The following is a 16,182-nucleotide window of genomic DNA, read 5'->3' as shown; positions in this document are numbered from 1 at the left end:
TGACAGAATATTCACTTATGCTGTTAAGAAACACCTTTTAGGAAAAACCAATTACCTGTAGTTTTATTTCTTGTTCTTTTTCCTTTATCTGAATTGCATGTTTGGCCTGAGCAATGGGTGTCTCCCACATACAATCGGATAGAAGGGAAAACAAGCGCTCAACAATCTGTTTTATTGAAGAAAAAAGGATAAAATTTGTAAAAAGTACTTTAAGTATTTTTCGAAAAGCTGTATCATGTTAACCATAATATTAAGTCACAGGCGAAGTTTGATTATACCAGTGTTCAACAGCTACTTTTAGTGGTTATAAGTTAAATACCACTTTTCAGAAGTAGTAACCCATTAGAAGCCAGGCACAGTGGCTCACGCCTGTAATCCCAAGCACTCTGGGAGGCTGAGGAGGGTGGATCGTCTGAGGTCGGGAGTTTGAGACCAGCCAGGCCAACATGGTGAAATCCCGTCTCTACTAAAAATACAAAAATTAGCCTGGCATGGTAGCATGTGCCTGTAGTCCCAGCTACTTGGAGGCTGAGGCAGGAGAATCACTTGAACTCAGGAGGCGGAGGCTGCAGTGAGCTGAGATCGTGACACTGCACCCACTCCAGGCTGGGCGATAGAGCGAGACTCCATCTCAAAAAAAAAAAGAAATATTAACTCATTAGAAAGTGGGTCCCATTTTGCCTTACTATTTAGACCTCTGGTTAGGACAAACACTCTCACATATTTCTTCCTATAGAGGTACAAACCTAGTAAGAAATTCCAGATTTTTCTTTCCTTCTGACCTTGCAGAGTATTCTCTATCCCTCTACTTCTCACACCCCATAACTTATTTTATGCTCTCTCCTTGGGGGTGAAATAATAAAGAAAGCAGTCCTAAAAGTAAATGTTATGCTATTGAATAAAAGACACATTTACAACTGAAGAGACTGTTAAGTACAGATTTGGGTGAATCATTTTGCAAATACGGAAAACATCTTCTAATAACTTTAAAAATAAAAACCTGGGCCATTTGATCATCTTCTACACCAGATTCACAAGCTGGCAGCACAGCTTCAAGGACATGAAGTGCAAGGAGCCTTGTTCTTAAGTTACCAACCAGAGGAATACCTGGAGGGGAAAAGACATTTTCTTATTATCAATGTGACTTAAATTCAAAGTTAAAATGAACTTCCAGGAAAAAAATTCCTGAGGCTGCTAAACATTTATGGATGGAACAAACTTGATTTCAAATTATCATCACAAGAATTCTGGATCCATCCTGTACCCATGAATGTGTATGAATATATATTCATGTTTATGTCTCAGTTTTTCTGTATACATAATGGAAAAAGGATTGTAAAAAAGTATCTGTGCCAGATACTATGCTATGCTACCCTTTTCACACATATATACTCTATTAATCTTCACAAAGTGAACTACAGCCCCATTTTACTATGGAGAAAAATGAAGCTCAGAAAAGTTATGTAACTTGACCAAAGCCACCCAAGCTCATAGAGGTAGAGTTTTAAACAGGTCTGTTAATCTCCAAAGCTCATGATTATTATTCCCTCTCATTGCCTATCCCCGTCCATGCACTGACTATCTCACAGGGATTGTTAGGGTTAACGGGCAGTAAAGAGACTGTACTTTTCTAAAGTAAGCTAAGGGCCGGGCATGGTGACCTATGCCTGTAATCCCAGCACTTTGGGAGGCTGAAGCAGGCAGATCACTTAAGGTCAGGAGTTCAAGACCAGCCTGGCCAACATGGCGAAACCCTGCCTTTACTAAAAATACAAAAATTAGCTGGGAGTGGTGGTGTACGCCTGTGATCCCAGCTACTTGGGAGGCTGAGGCGGGAGGATCACTTGAGCCCAGAAGTGAGAGGTTGCAGTGAGTTGAGATCACACCACTGCACGCCAGCCTGGGCGACACAGAGAGCCTCTGTCTCAAAATAATAAAAAATAAATAAATAAATGAAGTAATCCAAGGTAGAAAATAGGATATTGATACATAAATATGTAATTAAAAATACATATAACTGTAATAAGATCAGTTGAAAATAAATGAATATGCTTTTTCTTTATCCTCTTAAAACTTAATATAAGCCTTACCTTATTAAAGGAAAAAAAAAGGAGCAGTTGTAAGTTATACTAATTAAGAAAAAAAGTATATTGAGCATGTAAACATACAAAATACCATGTGCCATAGAAGATTTACATTATGTTTTGGCATACTTAAAACAGACTAGAGATTATGAAAAGTTCTGGAAATGGATGGCAGTGATTGTTGTGTAATATTGTGAGTAAGCTTAATGTCACTAAATTGTAAATTTAAATGATTAAAATGGTAAATTTTATGTTATGTACATTTTACCACAATTTTAGCAAAAGAGAACAAGAAAGGACTGACTGTAATCTATGTAAACAGACCTTTTAGGGTAAGGACCAGGGATTAAGCTTATTCTACAGAATTGTGATAAATATCAAACAATCAAAAGTCACAATCAAGGCAAAAGAAACCACAACATGTTAAGAGAGACTGTACAAATTCAGATCTGCATCCTGATAATCCAAGAAGCAAGGTCAGAATCTGTGCTAAAATATCATTATTAAACAGGATGTTCTCTGCTTACTCTTAGTTTTGTAATCTGAACAAAGAGGATGAAGTTCTCTAGATAAATTCCATGATCTTCTCCAGAGCTACATTGTTTATTTTCTACCAATTTTTACTTCAGAAATTAGAGTTTTCTTTTGATCAAACAGGTACACAGAAAATAAGAAAGAAAAGTCTTCAAATCAAGGTTACTCATAGAGTGTTGCTAAAGTCTGGCATTATCTTAATAAAATACAAGTAATATCTACAAACACTCTAAGACAAAGGCAAAGGACATATACCTGAAGAACATTTCTGAGACGCTATATTTAGAAGCACTTCTGTCCACTTTGGGGAAGCCATTTTTGACTGAATCGCTTTTGAAGATACAACTCTGCGAAGAAAAACTAAAAAATCCCCTAGATGGAGTTCGGCTGCGTGTTGTTTCCTAAGAGCAGCTACAGTGAAGAGACAAGTTTAAGTTACAACCAAGAGCCAAAAAGAAAGTCTTATATCACATAATTTACATTGAAACCACAGTAAGCACAAATCTAATTCAAAATCTTAGATTGTCAGCTACTGAATTCTGAAAACTTAAAGAAAAGAATGGAGAAAGATCAGAAAATAAAGCCTAAACCTGAAACATCTTTTACATCTCTGTAGAATGAAAATGAATATGCTATGATTATGATGACTAAGTAAAATAAAGAATTATTGGTGACTAGAGAACAGAACAGCCTAGGAAGAAGTCGAGCTCCTCCTAATTATAATCCAGTTCCCAAGTATCAGGCCAGTCGCAATGGCTCACAACTGTAATCCCAGCACTTTGGGAGGTCGAAGCCGGCGGATCACTTGAGGTCAGGAGTCCAAGGCCAGCCTGGCCAATATAGCAAAACCCCGTCTCTAATAAAAATACAAAAATTAGCTGGGTGTGGTGGCACATACTTGCAGCTCTAGCCACTCGGGTGGCTGAGGCAGGACAATCGCTTGAATCCGGGAGGCAGAGGCAGCAGTGAGCCCAGATCACACTACTGCACTCCAGCCTGGGGGAATTTTTTTTTTTTTTTTTTTGAGACAGGGTCCCGCTCTGTCATCCAGGCTAAAGTGCAGTGGTGTGGTATCGGCTCACTGCAACCTCCACCTTCTGGGTTCAAGCGATTCTCGTGCTTTAGCCTCCTGAGTAGCTGGCACTACAGGCATGGGTCACCATGCCAGGCTATTTTTTTTTTTTTAGTAGAGATGGGGTTCCACTATGTTGCCCAGGCTGATCTTGAACTCCTGGGCTCAAGCAATCCACCCGCCTCGGCCTCCCAAAATGTTGGGATTACGGGTATGAGCCAGTGCGCCTGGCCTGGGGGAAAATTTAGGTCAGGACTTAGGTTAGAGATGGCTTGTCAGGATCAAGGTTAGAGATGGCTTGTCAGGAACAAACGATAAGAAAATATCTGAGTTTACCCCTAGGCAAAATACAACCTGGGGAAAATCAGTCATCTAAAATCTAGGTCTCAGAGCCCAGACAGCCAAGGAAAGGTTGAACCTAGAGAATGGGCAGTATGGTCACAACATCAGGGGTAACAGACTCTAAGGAGAGGATGTTTGGTCAGAAGCTCATCTAAACCACATATATGTGAAGAGAAAAGGGATTTGTAAATAAACAAATAAAAATCCCATCATAGTTCATAAGGAAGAGTAACTCTACATTCTAATCATATGCACACAATGGGGATTTAATAAATGCTTGTAAGTAAAGACAGAGAAAGAGGCTTACATTACCTCTGAAATCTTTCTTCTCAGTTTCTCCACTGGAATCAACTTTTTTTTCTTCTTCTTCACCCTCTTCTTGCTCCCCTTCCCCAAAAGAGGCCATATGAAGTACACCAGTTTGGGACAATAAATTCTTCAACTGACTACAGAGTAGATCCAACAAGGATTGAACTACTTTGGGACTCAGTTTATCCGCATAGGTCCTATGTGAAATAAAAGAAAAAAATAAGTGGCAAAAACACAGAAGGGCAAACATTGTGCTTAAACACATAAAGCAGAATAGAGGGAAAGGGGGGATTCTAAAATGGAGGAAGACCAGGCCTCATACAGTTCTACAAAGACACCTACCATACTTACCCAGTAGTGATGGCTAGAATCTGGAGCAACCTTGTACTGGCCACTTTCAAAGCTGTGCTGAGCTGGGAAACACCCGTCTTTGGCAACAACTGCAGGGGCTGTCCTAGCATGGTGTCTGTGCCACACAACTGTGACAATACGTTTAGCAGACCAGTGGAAATTGCCAAAGAAACATCTACTGGTTGATAATGAACACTTAGGGCAAAAACCGTAACCAGAAGGAGACGTTGTTGGGCTTCTAAAAGACAAAGAGACAGTTAAGAATCTTCCTTTCAGTAAACAAAATACTAAAATGAATCATTTTCTAAAATATTAATAATAACATGAAACACTATTTTTAATTATTTATTCTTTACCTATAAGTTTATCTACTAATGTTAAACACAAAACATAGAACGTAACTAGTACCATAACCTCAGGGTAAAATGTAACCTATACTGCGTATTTGCAGGGACAGTTTACTTACCAATGTGATGCTTGTTTGCTTGCAGGGCTCTTTCCAGGGTAGCAGACAACTGTTGATAAATTTTATGCACAGCTACCTGGATTTCAATCTGAATATTTCTTTTAGCTGCTCTGATCCCATCCTGAATTACACATAAAGATTTACTTTTTCTATTAGCAACAATAATACCTGCTTGCAAAAAGAAGTAATAACATTTTATTTCTAGTCTATGCCAGAGCCTTATGATGGTATTTAATTATTTACTATATTCCACTATATAAAAGTTTATAATATTTTTTTTTTCTTTTTTGAGGCAGGGTCTCACTGTATCACCCATGCTGGGGTGCAGTGGTGCAATCCTGGCTCACTGCAACTTCCACCTCCCAGGCTCAAGCAATCCTCCCATCTCAGCCTCCCAAGTAGCTGAGACTACAGGCACATACCACCACACTCGGCTAATTTTTTGTATTTTCTGTAGAGACAGGGTTTAGCCATATTGTCCAGGCTGGTCTTAAACTCCTGAGCTCAAGCAATCCAACAGGCTCGGCCTCCCAAAGGGTTGGGATTACAGGTGTGAGCCACCATGCCCAGCCTCCAAATTTAATTTTAAATGCTTGATAATTCTTGACTCTGCATAATTTTTTTTTTTTTTTGGAGATGGAGTCTCACTCTGTTGCCCAGGCTGGAGTGTAGTGACACGATCTCAGCTCACTGCAACCTCCACCTTGCAGGTTGAAGCAATTCTCCCTGCCTCAGCCTCCTGAGTAGCTCAGATTACAGGCACCTGCCACCACGCCCAGCTAATTTTTTGCATTTTTAGTAGAGACAAGGTTTCACCATGTTGGCCAGGCTGGTCCTGAACTCCTGACCTCAGGTGATCCGACCACCTCAGCCTCCCAAAGTGCTAGGATTACAGGTGTGAGCCACTGCACCCAGCCGAGTCTTTCTATATCCTCACATATAATCTTTCTTATGTATAATCTTTCTATATCCTCAAAAAGCAGTTTTTCCTGCCTAAATATGAAAGACATAAAGATAACACTTTTTTCCCCCTAAGTTATCAAAGGAATCACACAAACTAGGTAAATGATCAAATCTAAAACGTAGGCTCTTGAAACCCATCCTCCCAAACTCCAATCCCTATCCTAATTTGGATCTATTCCCATCCAAACTGGATAATAAAACTGAGCCAGCAAATAATCTACAATAGTACAATAGTACCATGGCTCACCTAATCTCAACCGCAATATTTAGGAAATGAAACCAATGAGCTATCTTAAAAAATTTAAAGTCTTTGTATTTTTAAACTGAATTATAAATACCAAAAAGCTTCACATTATTAAAGTGGCTTTGTAAAATGACAGTTAAAATCTGTATATACTGCAAGGTGTCACCTACCTGATAGTGATGCAATCGGCCACTCTCTCCCTTGGATCCTGTGTGTCCAACAGTGCCTAAACCAAAACACCCTGCTAGGAACTGCAGCCTCACAGACGTGAGTAGTGTGGATGACTGGAAGCCTGAACTCAACCTGCTTCCTGCCAGTGAGATGCTACCTTTTTCTTCCATCCCAGACAATAGAACGAGGATCTGATGAAGTGCCTCTAAACGAAGCTTGAGGAAAAAAACATATTTTAGAGTTCTTCACTGAACTCAGACACAAAGAAACTCTGGATGCCAAAGACAGTATTTTTAACACTTAGAAAATTCTGACATTTCATATGAAGCTATTCTACGACACACATTTATTTTATTATTACTTTTTATGAAAATATTTCTAAAAATTCTATAAACATACTTCAGAATAAAAAAGGTTAGAGTACAATAGGAAAAGTAGTAGCTTTGGATGTAGGAGACATGGTTTCAGGGACAGACTCTTTTACTGTGTGGCCTTGGGAAAGTCTCTTAACTTACTGAATTTGTTTCTTCATATATAAAATAAGACTAATAATACCTTATCTAATCTATTCACACAGCTACTGTGAAGCTCATAAGGAGATGTACGTGAAGGTTTCAAAACTATAAGGTAGCACTGCTATTGCTTTCTTTATTAAGCTTGCATAGAATGAATACTCTTCAGCCTAGGAATGAGAAATACTTCTGAAATATTTCTCTGTGGTTTTCTTGAACTGCTACCCCTATTCTCCCTAGGAAGACCCTCCCCATCACTGTAGCTGATCAGCTTATCCTTCTTCTTCTAAAACATTATTTTGAAATAATTTTAAATATACGGAGAAGTTGTAAAGATGGTACAGAGAGTTCTTGTATACTCTTCCTTTAGCTTCCCCTAATGTTAACATCTTACATAACCATTGTACATTTATGAAAACTAAGACATTAACACTGGTATAATACTATTAACTAAACCTAAAGTAAAATAGTATTAGTTAAAATACTTTGTTTCGATTTTAGTTTTTCCATAATGTTCATTTCCTGTTCCAGGATCTAATCCTATATACTGCATTGCATTTAGGTGCCATGACTTTTCAGTCTCTCCTACCCTGTGACAGATTCTGTCTTTCCTTATTTTTCACGACCTTGACACTCTGGAAGAGCTGTTCAGGTATTTTATAGATGTCCCTAAATTTTGGGTTGTCTGATTTTTTTTCTCATGATTACACTGGAATTATGGATTTGGGGGAATACCACATAGAGTGTTCTCATCACACTATATCAAGAGTACATGATTTCAACATGTACCCATCACCAATACTGGTGATGCAAATCTTGATTTTTTTGTTTGTTTGTTTTTTTGAGACGGAGTTTCACTCTTGTTGTCCAGGCTGGAGTGCAGTGGCATGATCTCGGCTCACGGCAACCTCTGCCTCCTTGAACCCAGAATCCTGGGTTCAAGTGATTCTCCCACCTCAGCCTCCCAAGTAGCTGGGATTACAGGTGTCTGCCACCACGCCCAGCTAATTTTTGTACTTTTAGTAGAGACAGGGTTTCACTATGTTGACCAGGCTGGTCTCAAACTCCTGACCTCAGGTGATCCACCCACCTCAGCCTCCCAAAGTGCTGGGATTACAGGCGTAAGCCATTGTGCCCAGCCAATCTTAATAATTTAGTTCAGGCGATGCCTGCCAGGTTTCTGCAATGTAAAGTTACAATTTTATCTCCTTCCCATAGTCTATTTGTCAGAAGCAAGCCACTACGTCCAGCCCACCTTCAAGGAGAAAAGAATTAATCTCCACTTCCTGCAGGGAGAACTGTGAAAGAATTGGGGACATGTTAAAATCACAATAATTAATAAATATTTGGGGGGAGATACCTATGCAAACATCTTATGTCTCTTTCAAGTTTTGCTCATTCATTTTAGCATTCATTAGTGGGTCTTCATTGCAGCAATTATTTCTGTGAGGTTCTAATCTGAAGCAGGTGTCTAATTTAAACTGAGACAAATGGGTCAAAAATGAAGGCTCAGGGCCAGGAGCGGGAGCTCAGGAGGCCTGTAATCTCAGTACTTTGGGAGGCCAAGGCAAGTGGATCACCTGAGGTCAGAAGATCGAGACCAGTCTGGTCATCGTGGTGAAACTCTATCTCTACTAATAATACAAAAAAATTAGCCAAGCATGGTAGCGCACACCTATAATCTCTGCTACTCAGGAGGCTGAGGTAAGAGAATCGCTTGAACCTGGGAGGCAGAGGTTCCAGAGAGCCAAGATCTCGCCATTGCACTACAGCCTGGGCAACAAGAGCTAAACTCCATCTCCAAAAAAAAGAAAAAAAAAAAAACAGCTCTGATGAGCCCTATTGTCATCAACCAGTCTCACCCTAGTTACTAGGAGACATGTAAAGACTTCTGAGTATACTGTTCTGAGAGATGACAATTTTAAAATGCACTTTTGTCTAGTTCAAACAAAATAATGTGCTGTTCTAGTTAAGAAAGTTATGTTTAAAAGCTCAGGTAGAGGAAAGGTGAAGGCAAGAAATAGAAGAAAAGGAAAAGTTTTCCCTAGAACTATACATTCAATGGTTCAGTTTAAGCTTCCAGAGCTCTCATAAGAAGTAAATATCAAAGACTTACTTCTGCCCTTAACTGCTGCTGTTCCATTGCAATGATGGAGGCCTGGGGACTTGTAGACATACTTTCCTCTGGCTCTTTAAAACCTGGGGCATTCCCCACATCTCCACTCACAAAGCTTACAACATTTTCAATCAAAGTGTGAACTCCCAAAGACTTGGTAAGATCAAAATCAGACTCAAAGGAATAGGAGGAGTTGCATAACCAGTCTCTGCTATGTTTCAGGCGAGCCCAAGAATCACTCAGGGATTCCAACTGACTGTGCATAGGACCTATATACAAACAAAATAAACATATATCAACAGCAATCAAGTGGAGTATACATTCTGAAACTAGATAAGGCTGAGTGCTGCTACCATAACCAACTGGTGAAAAATGGATACTCATGTTTGAATACACGCATGCATTAAGTGATTCTGAGCAAAATGCTTTGGTAAAAACAACAAACAAACAAAAATTAGAGCAATGTAAGAAAATAAAGGGAAAGCCCTGTTTGATGTACCAGTGTCTCTGTAAGCGCTTTAGCAACACGCTGCCACAAGAAAAAGAAAGGCAGAAGCTGTTCTCAAAATGCTTAGCTTAAAATGCTCTGCAGTATTAAATCAGATCATCATTTACGAACAAAAAGGAACTAGGCACTTAAGACACTGCTGGTAAGACCTACTCAAAACAAAGATTTCATCTAATTCAACACTATTATTACAAAGAGCAAGTTAAGACTGAACAAAGTCTCTACATATCTGCAATGAAACATTACCAAAAAATGAATATAGAAGGGCAAGTAAACTTACACAAAAAGGAGACACAAACATCACCCTTTGGGTTTCATTAATATAAGGAACATTCTCACTGACTGTGTCATGTGCATATTTACTGCAGGTTGTGAAACTCCTATATAGAGGAAGCAAAGTTTCACAGACAAGAATATATGAGATTTACTGTAAAATGATACCTATATAAAATTATCAAGTGGCATCAAAATAGTTGCTAAATATAATACTATTAGATTTGCCAGTGGGTATTTTTTAAGCTAAAATATTTATGTTAGACAGCAAAATGTTAACATGTTTGAACACAAGGGCAACTGTCCAAGTCATATGTCAATATTAGCTTTAAATAAATATATAAATGTCAAATTCTTACAAATCTTTATAATTTAACTGATCTCAGGTACATGAATTTGATTAACTACAATCCTTTTGTTCATGACATCCTCTCATCATTGGTCCATGCATGGCCCAATTTTGAAATCACATATTTATAATAAATATCTGTGAACACAAGAACTAGAAAACTAACAGTAACTTCTATCTATTTACTCCTCCTCCAGCCCATCTCTTGCTACCTAAAGTTTTATTATCCTAAAGCCTGGGTTTGTTATTTCCTTATTTTTATTGTTTTAATGTATTCCTAAGATGAATAATGGTTTTAGTTGTCGTTGACTTTTAAAAGAGTATCATTTTATATCAACTTTTTGGACATACTCTTTTCATTCAATATAATATTGTTAACATTCATCCATATTACTATGTGTAACCATGGTTCATTTATTCGATTGCTGTATAATATCCTATTATGTGAATATACTAAACTTCTCAATTAGGAAAGCATCTTAAGGTACCCAATTAAATATGAATGATACAAATTATATCAGTTATATAACTAGACAGAAAAATTTGGGAAGATAACTCTTAAACACTAATGCCCACAGAGAAAACAAACTAACACAATATTCAATGTATAATCTTATTTTTGAATTACTATACTGGTGTCAAACCCTAGGACTTCAAAATTCATAACAGGGAGCTAATATTATAAAGTAACTATGAAATAATTTATATTTATCCTAGTAAAATAATGTAGAATGGCAAAGAATATATGGTTTATCTGACTTCTGTGCTTTAGTAAGAATTATTAAGATTAAAAAAGGCTTAATTTTCACCACTGCACTTCAGTCTGGGTGACAGGGTGAGACCCTGCCTCCAAAGAAAAAAACCTTAATTTTCAGTCTTGCTGAACATGAAAAATAACAACCTAGCAAACAATTTCCCAAAATTGTAGAGCTGAATATTCTTTCATGTAACACAGAAAAGACTGAAAATCCAAAGAATAGTATCACAGATGCATAATGCATTAAGTTGAAAATATTTCAAGAATAAAGCGGAAGCTAATGCAAAAAATACATACATTCTTTTTTCATTTCCTTAAAGCACCTCAAATTCAGAATCTGTATTTAGCTTTAACTTACAAATAACAGCTTCTGACTCCTCACATTGAACTTGTTTTCTGGGGGGTGTTTTTTATTTTTAATAATAAAATCTCAGAAAAAAAGGTTCTTCTAGTTACTAATACTTATAAATTATTTCCAAAATGAATACAAAATGTGGAAGGAACTAGTATCAGAACTGCAGAAGAAAAAGAGACCTTAAGGATTATTTAGTCCAATTTTCACAATTGAGGAAACAGAGGCACAAAAAAATTGGTTTGTCAAATAATGACATTAATTCCTTAATTTTATGGGAGGTAGTCTTACATATTCATTATTAACCAACTCATAAATCACTGAAGGAAATTTCAATTGCCTGCCTATATAAAGGTTCACTCATGAATCTACCAATATTGAACTGTCTTCATATAAACCAAAATATTCTATGGAATGGCTGACGAAGCCCAAAATTAAATCCTCTGCAATTTAAAGCAGGGGTCGGCAAACTTTTTCTGTAAACGGCCAGATAGTAAATATTTTTAGCTTTGCAGACCATAAGGTCTCTGTTACAATTACACAACTCTGCTGTTGTAGTATGAAAGCAACCATTTAAACAAATGAGTGTGGCTGTGTTCCAATAAAACCTGATAAACAAAAATAGATGCCAGGCCAGTCTTGGCCTCCCAGCTGTAGTCTGCTGAGCCCTAACAGATGAAATTAACCCAAATGTAACTTAGTATAAATAAAATATTAAGAACAGGAAACACACTATACAGAAGCATCAGGATAAATAATTCCCAACAAAATATTTAGTTTGACATGAAAAATACTTGAAACACAAAAACTTATAATTTGGAAATGGGAGATGAAAGAACTTAAATTTTTTTAAAAGTATAACAATCTGATAACTTTGGTTTGCTCTGTACTATCTGAATACAGGAAATATTATATCTGAAAGGGGTATTAAAAGCTTCTACATAACAATTGAGACTAAGCCCAAATCTTGGTATTATTTCATAATCACCTATTATATAAAGAAAATGCAAAATCCAACAAAAAATTTTTGAGATTGTTTACTTGTCCTTACAAGTTTGGTTTTTAAATGGAATTTTCAAAATGAACATGGCAGAGCTGCAATACATACTTTATAAACCATAAAATATGTAGGCAAGCTAAAAGGGGAAAAAAATTAAACATGCCATCATGTACTTGCTTGAAGCTCTTCTTTTTTCTGGGGCTCAACTGGCCAAAAAGGAGTAAATACACTACCACACGAGAATCAGAAAACAAAAGGAGAAATTTGATACAGGAGAGAAACATTTACATTTAATTTTCTTTATATCATCTAATTTGAAATGCACAGACAAAACAGCATTTCGCCCATACATGTTATACCATGAAACACACATGTTGATAAATGTTTCCAGTATTATTTTAGCAATAAAACCCTAACAAAATATTTAAAGACCTAGGGGTGAAAATCAAACCACACAGTATTTTAACTAATAAGATTTCTGATGTTGCTTCTTAAGTTGCTGCTTTGATATCCCACAACTTTTCACTGTATCATCTTCAGCTTAAATATGAAAACTAAAATCAAGTATCTGCAAAAAGGTACTGTCTTTCTGTGAACAATCAGCTTAGTTTTGCACAACCACAGCAAATCTTTTTAAGTTTTATCAAAGTACCAAATTACTAACATATTTTTACAGGTTTTGTCAAGAATTTTATCAGGCTGTTATGAAAATTAAATGAGTTATTATAATATTTGTGAAGGGCTTAGAACAATGCCCATATAGTAAGTAGTTTATAAATGTTTACTAAATACAAATTTCATATTGCCTCTGAGGTGCTAAGCAGAAGAAATGTTTCATCCACCTCTTTTAGAAGTAAATTTAGCTGGCCGGGCACGGTGGCTCACGCCTGTAATCCTAGCACTTCGGGAGACCAAGGCGGGGTGATCAAGACCAGTTGAACCAGAAGTTCAAGACCAGCCTGGCCAACATAGTGAAACCTCGTCTCTACTAAAAATACAAAACTTAGCTGGGCATAGTGGCACGTGCCTGTAATCCCAGCTACTCGGGAGGCTGAGGCAGGAGAACTGCTTGAATGGGAACCTGGGAGGAGACTGCAGTAAGCCAAGATGACGCCACTGCACTCCAGCCTGGGCTACAGAGCGAGACTGTCTCAAAAAAAAAAAAAAATTTAGCTTTGATGCCTCTGAAAAGCTGAGCACAGTGGCTGAACTAAATGTATCTGCCCACATTTCTCTGCCCCTTCCTACATATTCACTTTCTTAGACCAAGGACTTAGACCAATTGTGAAACATTAACTCAAGTGAGGGGAGAAAAAGGCACAATCTTGGTTCAACAGTGTGAATCTTAGTATCCCCATTGTCAAATACTGAGATTACAGGTAATGGGCCCTCTCAAGGAGGAGCCTTTGCAGGCATGGAAAGAGCAGTTGAAAATGTGTATACCCCCGTTGTCATTTACACATCCATTTAACTTCAGTAAACAGGATATAATCAACATCATTATCTCTCTCCTTTTCCTCTCATCAGACTTTTAGTAATTCAAGACCACTGAGACTAGTAACTGCAAATGCTGTTATGAGGGAAAAAATTTTACATTTCCTCCTCAAAATATTGGAAGGGGTAAACAAGCACACAGAATTCTTGGCCAGGCACGGTGGCTCATTTCTGTACTTCCAGCACTTTGGGAGGCCAAGGTGGGCGGATTGCTTGAGCCCAGTTCAAGACCAGCCTGAGCAACATGACGAAACCCCGTTTCTACAAAATAAAAAAATAAAATAAATAAATAAATAAATAAATAAATAAAATTAGCCAGGCATCGTGGCATGTGCCTGTAGTCCCTCCCAGCTACTTGAGAGGCTGAGATGGGAGGGTCACTTGAGTCCGGGGAGGTTGAGCCTGCAGTGACCTGTGATCGCACCACTGTACTCCAGCCTGGGTGACAGAGCAAGACACTATCTCAAAAAAAAAAAAGGGAAGGAAAAAAAAGAGAATTCTCACTTGGCTGGACATTTTTTTGTCCTTCATGGCTCAAGTCAGAATCAGAACACTCAACAGTTTGAATGGCTCCCAAACAGTTCTCAGACTTGGCAGGTTCAACTGCCTAAATGAAGATATTATGGCTTAAGGCATCTGGTCCATATTGATAGAAAAGAAAAAAAAAACAGAGTCATTTATTTTACTATCATTTAAAAGCAAAACAAACAAAAACAACCCACTGTGTCAAAGGGCAGTCACTAAATATACAATATTTTTGTAAAATCTCTTTGAAAATATAATCTCCTAAATATGTTATATCCATGCCTAAGTAATTTACATCCAAATTAGTTTTTTCTTAGTTCAAAGATGAAGATTCTACTTTTATTCCAAAGACATTATTTTGCCACACGCTGACCTGGTTAAGAAGAGACTGAATCTCAAATTACAGTTCCATAAGCATGATAGAGATTTGAGAGAAAAGAACAATTTTAACCAATGAACTATTACTTATAAATATAAACTTAAGTAATACAGTATAAACTATAAATTGGATCTCTTACGCTACTCTGTAAGTCTGGAGCCATTTTTTCTCTAGCACCAAATGATATACATTTATTAATATAACATACAACTTTTAGCAACTATATTCACCTGAGCTAAACAAAATTAGGAAAGTAATCTGTTCCAAAAATTTAATTCTTAAGTCAAAAGAACTACCAATTTTCAAAGAATTACCAAATAATAAAATGCATATTGCACATTATACTAAACATCACTTCATTTTTTTGGTATCACAAATACTCTGTAATTTTTTTTTTTTTAAAGAAACTCAGCAGCTTTGGTATGTTATAGCCTCAAAAGATTTTTCAAAAAGCAAGCTCTGGCTTTATTCTTCCTAATATTTCAGAGAAATCGTTCTCTGTATTCTTTTTTTTGAGACAGGGTCTCACTGTTGTCACATAGGCTGGAGTGCAGTGGCATGATCACAGTACCCTGCATCTCAAATTCCTGGGCTCCTGTGATTTTCCCACCTCAGCCTCCTGAGTAGCTAGAAATACAGGTGCATGCATCAATGCCTAGCTTTTTTTTTTCCTTTTTGGCAGAGACAGGGGTCTCACTATGTTGCCCAGACTAGCCTTCCAAAGTGCTGGGATTACAGGTGTGAGCCACCACACCTGGCCCATTCTTTCTATTCTAATTGTAATTAAATAATTAAATATTGCCAAATTTTAAGTAACAACATTTATTCTTTTGAGCTATATACATGAAAATGAAAAAATTATGTGTGCATTTCTTTTCATTTCTCAGTTTTTTTTCTATGGACGAGAAACCTAACATTCTGCCAAGTAAGCTATTAAGAGAAGGGTTTCATTCTGAAATACAAAAGATTTAATATCATGAAAAAAAAATTTTTCACAGGCTTTCAGAAATCTGCTACTAGTGGCAGTTTTTAACACTTTACATTTTCACAACCACTTAATAAATGGTTTTAAACAAAAGTACCAGTTAGGGCAGGCATGGTGGCTCAAGCATACAATAATCCCAGCACCTTGGGAGGCCAAGGTGGGAGGACTGCTTGAGCCCAGGAGTTCCAGATCAGCCTGGGCAAACAGGGAGACCTTATCTCTACAAAAATAATAAACTAGCTGAGCACTGTGGTGCACAACTGTAGTCCCAACTACTCTGGAGGCTGGGGAAGGATGATCCCTTGAGCCCAGGAGGCCAAGGCTGCAATGAGCTATGACGGTGTCACTACACTCCAGCCTGGACAACAGAGCAAGATCCCGTCTCCAAAAAAAAAA

General features: G+C 37.5%; 1 protein-coding gene across 1 annotated transcript in view; it reads right to left on the bottom strand.

The window, feature by feature from the left end:
• HERC1 (HECT and RLD domain containing E3 ubiquitin protein ligase family member 1) overlaps nt 1–16,182 on the bottom strand; it is a 248,445-nt gene that overhangs the window by 84,930 nt on the left and 147,333 nt on the right. Inside the window, exons 27-34 of the mRNA XM_011940429.1 lie at nt 9,165–9,433; nt 6,536–6,751; nt 5,159–5,279; nt 4,693–4,930; nt 4,345–4,538; nt 2,874–3,029; nt 1,001–1,107; nt 56–166 (exon numbers count right to left, since the gene is read on the bottom strand). Of these exons, the coding sequence (XP_011795819.1) occupies nt 56–166; nt 1,001–1,107; nt 2,874–3,029; nt 4,345–4,538; nt 4,693–4,930; nt 5,159–5,279; nt 6,536–6,751; nt 9,165–9,433 (1,412 nt within the window). The remainder of the gene's footprint in view (nt 1–55; nt 167–1,000; nt 1,108–2,873; nt 3,030–4,344; nt 4,539–4,692; nt 4,931–5,158; nt 5,280–6,535; nt 6,752–9,164; nt 9,434–16,182) is intronic.

This window comes from Colobus angolensis, unplaced genomic scaffold, assembly GCF_000951035.1.
Source record: "Colobus angolensis palliatus isolate OR3802 unplaced genomic scaffold, Cang.pa_1.0 Scaffold19, whole genome shotgun sequence".
Classification (NCBI taxonomy): domain Eukaryota; kingdom Metazoa; phylum Chordata; class Mammalia; order Primates; family Cercopithecidae; genus Colobus; species Colobus angolensis.
The sequence above is the reverse complement of the archived record's forward strand: the minus strand, read 5'-3'. Positions and strand labels throughout refer to the sequence as shown.